Raw genomic sequence first — 10329 nt, 5'->3', positions numbered from 1 at the left:
AGAAAGAAAGTCTGCTGACATTGACGAAATTCCCTGGTCTGGCTTGTGTGAGAGCTATGAAATCAACAAGAGAGAGACTGATTTCAAACGGTACTGAAGGATATAGCCTATGCTAAAGGAACTGGCATTTCTACAAAACTAATCAAGGCTGCAGCGGGATGTAAATCGTTGCTTTGGTTTACAGAAGAGCGGATTGAGATGGCGGGGCTGAGGCTCAATGAACAGCTTGTGGCTTGGCGGTTCTGAGCAGGTGTACGCTACTGGATACATTCAAAGGCAATTCTCAGTGTTAATGAAACTTTGCTACGATTTACGGGCTGGGTAAGAATAAACTTTATTTTAAATAGAAATAATGTCGATGTAAAGTAGCCTAGTTCAAGTCTTTGCGTATGGTGTTTATGTAAACGTCTGTTGGCTTTTAGTTGGGTAATTCATTATTATTTAATGGAGGGCAAGGGCTACTGTGCGTAGCCTGTTATTTACGAAGATTACAAATTAATTGAGAAATAGGAATTAGGCACTACAGAAATAAAACAGTATTACCAATGAACGTTGCATCGCCATAGCTTCAGTAATGAATCGTGGGAAGCGAAGACCAACATAACGGACTTGTTACATTTTGTCACAGCGGGCCAACACCTACTGTTGCTCACGCGCTTTGTTACAGAGTCGCAAATCGTCGAGGGTACAGTGAAGCCATACGACACTGGTCCTTCATGCTCCGTCAATTATCACGGTGTTTTAGGCTCATATCTTATCAGCTGTTGTCTTTTTTGTTTATTTGTTTGCTGCGAAGCTATGACAGCTCGCAGTGCCTTAGCCTTTGATCATAACTATGTTCCATTACGTTACACAAGTCATTGGACGAAGGCGTCTTCTGTAAGTGGAAGGTTGGTTAAGAGCCCCGACGCTCGGTCTGAACATTAACATGCATCGCTTGCGGAACGGTTTTGGAAGCATAAGGACCTTATCTTTCATATCAGCAATAAATAATTTTAAGAAACAATGTTAAATTGATACACGCCTTTATAGGGTTGGGGTTAGTGTGTGCTTACAGAAGACAGGGACCACCTGTACTAATTAGCTATCTAGCATGCTCTGAACACCTGTGTGTAACAGAAGAAGGCCGCCAGAAACATGTTGTCACGGAAAATACTGTTGGCTGCAACTGATAAAGCTGTTAAAACAGTGTAGAATAAAGCCTGGTTCACAATGAAGGCCTTAATGCCCAAATCAGTTTTGTTTTTGAAATACGTTTTGTAATACTGACTGTACAAACAGCAATAGACAAGTGACCTAATTGGATTTGTGTGTTCAGACAGCAGTCATTTGCAGACATACCTACTCTAGTTGTCATAATAATAAGTGTGTGCACAGTGGTGACGGCTGATGGGTGTTGGTGCTTCCGATTTAGCCTAGCTTCCATCGCAAAAGATGTGAGCTTGGACCAAGTGTAGTGAGACTCCTAGACCAAGTAGATTCTCAGCGATTTGGAAGTGAGAAAAAGAAGCATGAATAGCTTTCTGGTGTCCTCAGATAAACTAGACCAATGTTATTTTATCTTTTCTAAATAATAATAATAATTGTTGAAATTAGGTTGTTTTTGTCCCTATTCCACTTAATTTGCAATAAAAATGACCAAACACTCAACTCCTTTACTAAAACATTCCGCGTGGGAGTTTTTAGTTTGTATTATTCTCAGAAATGTCTGTCAATCTCACCCTAAATCTAACAATGTCTGATTTAATGTCTTTGGTGAATTGAACAATGTCCTATGTTCTATGCAAGTGTGGGACCTTCCATCACTACTAAACAATGCCAAGGACTATCCAGTACCTAGAATGCTGTTCTGTTCTCAGAAAGTGCTCAATCAAATAAAATCAAATTTAATTTGTCACATACACGTGTTTAGCAGATGTTATTGTAGCGAAATGCTTGTGCTTCTAGCTCCGACAGTGCAGTAATATCTAACAAGTAATATCTAACAATTTCACAACATATACACACATCTAAGTAAGGAATGGAATTTAATAATATATACATATGGACAAGCAATGACAGAGCGGCATGGACTAAGATACAGTAGAATATTATAGAATACAGTATATACATATGAGATGAGTAGTGCAAGATATGTAAACATTATTAAAGTGACTAGTGTTCCATTTCTTAAAGTGGCCAGTGATTTCAATAGGCAGCAGCAGCCTCTAATGTGCTAGTGATGGCTATTTAGCAGTCTGATGGCCTTGAGATAGAAGCTGTTTTTCATTCTCTCGGTCCCAGCTTTGATGCACCTGTACTGACCCCGCCTTCTGGATGATAGCGGGGTGAACAGGCAGTGGCTCGGGTGGTTGATGTCCCTGATGATATTTTTGGCCTTTCTGTGACTTCGGGTGCTGTAGGTGTCCTGGAGGGTGGGTAGTTTGCCCCCGGTAATGCGTTCGGCAGACCGCACCACCCTCTGGAGAGCCCTGCGGTTGCGGGCGGTGCAGTTGCCGTACCAGGCGGTGATACAGCCCGACAGGATGCTCTCAATTAAACACACACACACTCACACACACTTGGCATTGAGGGGAGCGGAGCCAAGTCTCTCTGTTGCCCCTTCTCTTTTATTCAGCAGATTCATATCAGAGGTGGGAATCTCATTGAAGTGAGACACGACAGCACTCATGGCTGCCATAGCAATGGCTCTCATAGGAGTTATAGACTGATGTGCAGTCATGAGTACTGTGTGTCAATGTGCCTGAATATTTATGAGGTGTGAGTGTGTCTTGATTCTGTGTAGTCTAACTTTGTATATGTTTGACTGTGTGTATGATTTAAGCAGTACTTCAGAACTTTCTAGGAATATCCCATTGAAGAAAAACTCACTCTCTTCTCTGAACAACATTACAGCTTTACCCAATAGTACCCTCTCACCTCACCTTGCTCCTGTAACTGTCTAGATGCTTCGCTAAGCTAAGCTAATGGTGGTGAATGACTCACTGTACAGGTCTGCTATGTGATCATTATCTGACTAGAGAATGTTACCTAAGGACTGATCTAAGGTCAGAGGTTAATCAACCTCCTAAATGGTCATGGTTAGGATTAGGGCAAGGGTAATCTGATCCTAGATCTGTGGTTAGGGGTAACTTAACATCTACCTTGAGCATCATTAGTAGGGGCTTAGTGACACACTGACCATAGAGGTGTATAATGAGGTGAGCAGAGTATTTCTAGTGATGCACACGAGGACACAACAAGCTTAGATGACACTCCCCTTGAGAGCCGGACCAGAATCCCCTGGCCAGAAAATGGCCTGAACTATCCTATACAAAGTCCTGTGTCATCCCTGTTGGTCTGCTCTAATAGTGTCGTCACTTGTAGGACACCGAGCTCAGATGCCTACCGTTTTACGTTCGAGTGAAGGATCCCTTGGAGCAGGATCCCTTGGAAATGGCTAACTGGCCTTTTAATGAGGCCTGCGTCCCTTATGTGAGTCAGCCTGGTTGGTCTGGGTGTGTAAGTTGTCATTAGTGTCATTAGAATCATTAGATGCTCTCTCAACATTTAGGTTTCGGTTTGTGCAGGATTTAATGAAGTGTGAGTGAGCCAAGGCCTTTCAGGTAGGCGAGGTGGTGTGTGTGTGTGTGTGTGTGTGTGTGTGTGTGTCTCTCGCTCTCTTGCTCTCTCGCTCTCTTTCTCTGTTCATGTGTAGGTGGGAGGTGGAAGTGTTCGTTTTCAGCTGAATGAAAGGGATAGAGGTTTGAAGGTCCTGATGGTTTGTCTCTGCCCACACAGAGAGGAGTCAATGTTGTGTTCAGAGAGACCTTGAGTATAATATAATATAATCTCTCCTCTCTCATCTAATGGACCCCCGGCTTTCCAGCTCCTCCATCTCACTGTTACTCTGAGAACAGCTGCTTCTGGTCTCAAACTAATGAAAACCTAAAAGCTGTAGATAGAAAGATGCAGTAGGCCTATAACAGCACAGCTATAACCCTGAGAGCTGCATGTTGTTATCAAGCCAGATCTGTTTTCTAGGGGGAGGTGGGTGTGTGAGAGGGCACAATCGTGTCACCCACCAAGCTTCCACTAGCCCCTTTCCACCCCCCCAATACAGCCCAGGAGGTGTGTGTGCAGGGCTGGCTCCAGGCATAAGCGGTCGCTTAGGCCCCTGACCAATTATTTTCTTCTATTCTTATTTACAATAATAGTGACTTGAAAATGACGCAATACATTATTTACCATTCATTTCTATTGGGCACAACATAATCTGAAACACAACCAAAACAAACTGCAAATGCATCCAACAAGTTTGTAGAGTCACAAGCTTGATGTAGTCATTGTGTGCTAGGAATATGGGACAAAATACGAAACGGTTGACAGTATAATACAGTATAGGTGAATTTGTCAAAATACTTATGATACCTTCAAATGGGGGGACTAGATAGTGAGAAGGTTAGAGGCATAAAAATGCTAACCTCCCCTGTTATTGGTAATGGTGAGAGATTAGCATGTTTTGGGGGTATATGACATGACACCTTCAAATGTGGGGACTAGATACATAAAGTGCTTTAATTTCTAAATGGTAAAACAGATATGTATGAAAATACCGTCTAATTAAAGGTGACATTCTGTACTGTTGCCTCATATAAAACATTTTATCACAAATCCAAAATACTGGAGTAGGCTATAGAGCCAAATTAAATGTTTTAGCTTTACTGTCCAAATAAATACGTAGGGGAGTGTAGATCTAGGTCAAAAGGGTTCACATTCATCAAGTCGTTAAGTCATATATTTTTGGCGACCGTGTTTGAAGTGAGAGGGTGATCGCCTCTTGTCTCCATCTCGCTCCACAGCTCGTTCTGGGGTTGTGATCATTTCCTAAGCAGTAAGAGATGTGGCCCTGGAGGACGGCTGATGACTCAACCGCTGATGGGCCTTAGATGGATCTACCGCTAGATCTATATGGCTGTGATCCAAATGGCACCCTATTCCCTTTATGGGCTCCTGAGTTGCGAAGCGGTCTAAGGCACTGCATCTCAGTGCTTGAGGCGTCACTACAGACCCCCTGGTTCGATTCCAGGCTGTATCACAACCGACCGTGATTGGGAGTCCCATAGGGTGGCGCACAATTGGCCCAGGTTTGGCCGGTGTAGGCCGTCATTGTAAATAAGAATTTGTTCTTAACTGACTTGCCTAGTTAAATAAAGGTCAAATAAGCAGGACCTATAGGGCTCTGGTCAAAATTAAGTGCACTATATAGGGTACCATTTTGGGACGCAGTCTCTATCATTAGACTGAGTCATAGACAGAGACGACAAACACAATGGTGAAAGGCTTTAATTGGATACTGGGGCAGAGATGACTTAAATGGAGTGATCTGCTATAGTGGTAGGCTACATTATTAGGATGCTGTTGGATACTGTGGCTGCTGGCTGGTCTATACAAGGTCATATATTGTATCGGCCACACTCCACAATAGTCTTAACTTGTGCATCTGTACTCCGTAGTGTATCTGTTTAGGTACTTATAAAAAAAAAAAAACGACAACTTCTGATACAAAGAAATGTATTGTCTTGCTCTCAACCCCACCCTTTCATTTTCACTGCTTTTCAAAGGGAAACCTCTGACCTTGTCTTTTCAGGATTGCTGTACACCATGCTAAGGTAAAGCCACCGAAGAGAGGGGTGTTGAACATGCTAAAGCGGCTGGACAAAATCAGGTTCAGAGGTCAGAAGCGAGACGACTTCCTGGATCTAGCAGAGTCCCCCAACGGATCCGACAATGAATGTAGCGATGACATCCTGCTGAGGACGAGGCCTTCACTCAAGACACAAGACACGGAAGAACTAGGAGACCCTGTGAGTATTCATTCTACTTCGCTGTGTTCTTTGTCTCAAATGCGAGGCCATGAGTAGGGCCAGAAGTTTTTCCTTACCACGTGACCCGACGAGGAAAAACTCTGGGCCATAGTTATAGGCCAGATCAGGTGGTCTGGAAAAACTCCTGGCCTTTCACCAAAGTACTCTACGTCAGTGTTTCCTAGCGTCCATGTTTTTACGTGTGTGCACACGTAACTGCCAAAATAAAGGAAACACTTGAGTAAATGAGTGATACAAGGTATATAGAAAGCAGGTGCTTCCACACAGGTGTGGTTCCTGAGTTAATTAAGCAATTAACATCCCATCATGCTTAGGGTCCTGTATACAAATGCCCCGTTGCCCATTATTTTGGCTACCACATGTCGTGTAAATTCTAACTAATAATGAGGCGAGACAAGGTCAATCACCAATCAGGATATTATTTTATTCAAATCTTATTAAGAAAGCAGCAGGTCACACCACTCACACACGTGAATGGAGTGAGTGCTTTGCAATATTGAGGCTGGTTGACCCAACACTCTTGAGTGTTGGGCCGAGAGCTCTCACATACAAAGAATACAAATATATTTTATAGCACGATACCCCCTCGTATTCTACATAACAGACAGCAGATGTGTGGAATGGGTCAAAAGGTGAGATTTGATATATGAGAAAGGAGTATCCCCCAGCCAGATAGCATTTGCTGCGAAGACTGTTCTCATTGTATGGAAACCAGGGTTTGGCCCCTACCCAAGCCATCTCTCCCTGGTACCTTACATTACACAAACACCAACTCATTCTATGGATAGCATTTTAAGGTTTTATCACCAAACCATTCATAAATCAATTGTCAGCTCCAGATACCCCTATCTCGAGTAAAACCCATGTCCTTGACCACACGACTAGACTAGCTGCAGGGAGCTGGAGTAGAAACCATCCCTTTACAAAAACACAGCATTAGTAGAATAGTATATAATTGTTAACTATTAATATTAAACAAAGCAGGTAAACATGTTACATGTTAATTTTTCTTTCACACATGGCATGGCTAGAAGAAGAGCTCTCAGTGACTTTGAAAGCGAGGTCTCAAAGGGGGTTTAAAGTGTGTCTCTCAGTCACCAGATTCTGGAGCGGCGCCTGAGACAGCATTTTCCACCACCACCAACAAAACACCAAATTATGGAAACGATACATAAGAAAATCCATCAATGTATCATTCTTGTGCAATTAATATTATAGGCTACATTTGACGTTTTTCTTTCATTATTTTTAGGCTATGGAATTAGTGTGTAAGCCTAAGCTTTAGGGCCTAACTTTACGCGTGACAAATAGCCTACACACCAATTGCCAAACGCTTTTGTGAATGGGCAGAAAAAGTTAACTTCGATCCACTGAGGCAAAAAGGACAATGTCTGCATTTTTAATTCAATAAGCGAAAAGCTGCAAAATGGAGAGTTGAAAATAAATAGAAGGGAGGGCCAGAAAAGTAATGTTTGGTAAAGATTTGATGAAGTGGTAATAGAGGATGATAGCAGTGCCTATGTTATGTGTGATGATTGCGCTATACAAATTCGCCAGTCACAAGACCGGGACTTCAAATAGGCCTAATGGGTTAAATGGAAACTGAAATCTGGACACTAGGTCTATGACCTCTCACATAGTCTTACTATTAACTCCTGCAGAATTTAAGCATTTTTTGCAGTATAATGATACACAAAATGTACATTTTGACTCAGGAACAGGAATGGAGAAATTATTTATTTCAGCATCTTGAGAGAATACGAATGCGCAGTCTGTAGATGTGTTATCTTTATCAGCATCATAAAATGTATAGTATTTCAACCACATAAAACATGCATCCAGGTCAAACTGAAATCTTATCAGAAACATGTTGGGTCGTTTCACAGCTTTCTATTACCTTACAACTGGTCAAACTGATGTCATTTTTTTTTTTATAGCATTTTCTCCCAGGTCCCTAAACGTCTTTGCTCCACGAAAGAAGCAGAGATGACTGAGAACTTTACGGATATCAACTAGATTGAACCAGTCATTCAATAATTTATGACATTTATTTTGGTGAGCAAGGGTTTATTTAGTTTATTTAATGACCGAAGAGAATCTGCGTGTATCTGCGTTGACTAACAAATAGCGTACCAAAATGTCTGTAATTGTAAGCAGAAACATATCTAAATTGGGCACACAAAAAACCTGCACCACCTGTCAAAATTGTTCCGCAATCTCTGACTGTAGCCTACAGAGCATTTTCTATATTTGCAGGTTAGGGTCGGGTGCAGGCCTCCGATTTTCACTTTATCACATATAGTCAGGCGGTTGTGAATGGGTTATTAGCAATTGCCGGCGGGTGCGGGTGAACAAACGGCTGGCCAATGCACCACTAGTGTCAGTTTTCCACTGAAATGTTCCGCTTGTCCCCCGTTTGATATTTCCCCAAAAAGCTCCTACTGGCAGACGTGTGTGTGTGTGTGTGTGTGTGTGTGTGTGTTAGTATTCCCTCACATCCAGCCTACTCTGCAGACACAGAAGTTTGATCTCCGGTTGACTTCTACATCACTTCCTGGGGAAAGCAAAGAGACAGAAGTTGTTTTAATGTTGCTACAGACGTGTGTGTATGTGTGGCAGGTTCCAATTAAGTAGATTACATATCCCCCATGGAGACATAATAGAGAAACTTAATGTGGCGAGAGAGAATGAAACACAGGACGGTTTTATATGCATTGTTCCTGTTTATTCTGCTCATTCCTCAGAGGGAGGGATACAGGGAAACACACAGTACCTCTATAGGCTTTCAGCCACTATGGTTACTCAGTGAATTTATCCTCCCCTGCTTGCCAGTTAATATATCATTTTTGCCGATCTCAGTGTTTGGACTTCTCTTGTCATGAGGGGATATTTTAAACTGCACTGTCGTCTTGACTTTTTCATGCTTCATGTTCCATCAGCTAGTTTTCCCCCTAATTAAAACAGTAGATTAGTCACTTGATTGTATAATTTCCTCAAAGGAGGCCAGTTTCCTGTGCTCATCTGCTGATTTCTAATATAAACTGTGTCCTTTTCAGAGTTGCACACATTTCGTGTGTTTGTGCACCCATGTGTGATTGTGTACGTCTCCCAGTGTTTGTTGGTGTTTGTGTCGCAGGCTGCCCACCGTGTGTTTCTATGCCAGGCATGTGGGCAGCTACTCACTGAGAGGCCTCCTCCACAGTCAGTGACCTCAGGAAAACACACACAATCATTGCATACACACAGTCCTCTCTCACTCCGTATATACACATACTTTACCCTCCATGCTGTATTCTCCCTGTTCCTCCCCTTTTGGGCCTGTCAGAGCAGAGGAGTCAGACAGGGGCATCTAGATACATATACAGACTAGGAAGGTACAAAAAAAAAGTAGAGTAGGCCTCTTTAGACTATTGAGATACAGTCTCCCATTCACCTGTGTAACCTCTAACTCACGTGTCAAACTCGAGGCCCGGCCCTCTAGCCCATTCAATCTGGCCCGCAGGTGGTTTTTCTGGGGGAAAACGATCTCCATGAACATTGAAATGACTAAAACCAAATCAAAACTTTGTAAACATAATGGACCTACATTTATGGTCAGTTTACTTTGTCCAACTTGCTAACAGTCATCAAAACGAAAGCTAGACAATCGGGGAGTATAAAAAAATTGATTGAAAAAAGTGATGGAAAGAGTACAATTTTTTTGCTAGTTTTGACAGCGAGGAAATGTAATGAATTAAGTGCGGCCCTCCAGATCTTGGCGAAGACGGAATGCGGCCCCTGGGAAAATGAGTTTGACTCCCCTGCTCCTACTGGTTAACTGGCACTTCTAACTAACTGGCACACAGGCCCTGGTCACGAGTATTAATCCCCTGGCCACTGCACACCCAAAATGTCCTCCCTCTGTGGTTTAAGGCTGCACTGGGACCGGTGCCAGAGATACTGGGTCACCAACCGTTGCCACACCTCCTTCCCTGTAGCCTAGAGTACTGCTGCTGCTTCAGGTTACTGTGTGTTAACGGTTAGCGTTACAACACCTTATGGCTTCTGGCTTCAGAAGATATGAAAATAGTGTATTTCCTCCACTTCTCTCTGTATGTCACTCTCTCTCTCTCTCTTTTTCTGTTTCTCTGTACTGAATGTATCTTTCTCTCGCTCTCCTTCATTCTCTTCTGTCTCTTCTCTCTTGTCTCTGTCTTGTCTCTGTGGGTTAGATGAGGACAGGAGAAGGCCCTTGATGGATGAGAAGTAGAGTAAATGTTTATTTTCAGCTCAATAAGATGTCTCAGCCTGTCTGTAGCTTAGGGGAGTATAAGCCAAAACGAATAGCATGACAGGAGGCAATTCCTCAGCTAAGATATCCTGACCTATCTATTCAATATCTCATACAACACTACGATTGTAGGTGCAAGTGATCCATCATGTCAATGCAGTGTCCCCATTCATGATTTAAGGCATTCTGCTA

General features: G+C 42.6%; 1 protein-coding gene across 2 annotated transcripts in view; it reads left to right on the top strand.

Annotated features, from left to right (window-relative positions):
• The window catches only part of LOC121581257 (GRAM domain-containing protein 4), a 69813-nt gene continuing 59484 nt past the window's right edge, over nucleotides 1-10329 (top strand). For both annotated transcript variants that reach the window (XM_041896763.2, XM_041896762.2), the window contains exons 1-2: nucleotides 1-321; nucleotides 5630-5846. In XM_041896763.2, the coding sequence (XP_041752697.1) occupies nucleotides 218-321; nucleotides 5630-5846 (321 nt within the window). In that variant the 5' untranslated portion in view covers nucleotides 1-217. The remainder of the gene's footprint in view (nucleotides 322-5629; nucleotides 5847-10329) is intronic.

The sequence above is a fragment of the Coregonus clupeaformis genome, chromosome 14 (assembly GCF_020615455.1).
Source record: "Coregonus clupeaformis isolate EN_2021a chromosome 14, ASM2061545v1, whole genome shotgun sequence".
Lineage (NCBI taxonomy): Eukaryota > Metazoa > Chordata > Actinopteri > Salmoniformes > Salmonidae > Coregonus > Coregonus clupeaformis.
The sequence above is the reverse complement of the archived record's forward strand: the minus strand, read 5'-3'. Positions and strand labels throughout refer to the sequence as shown.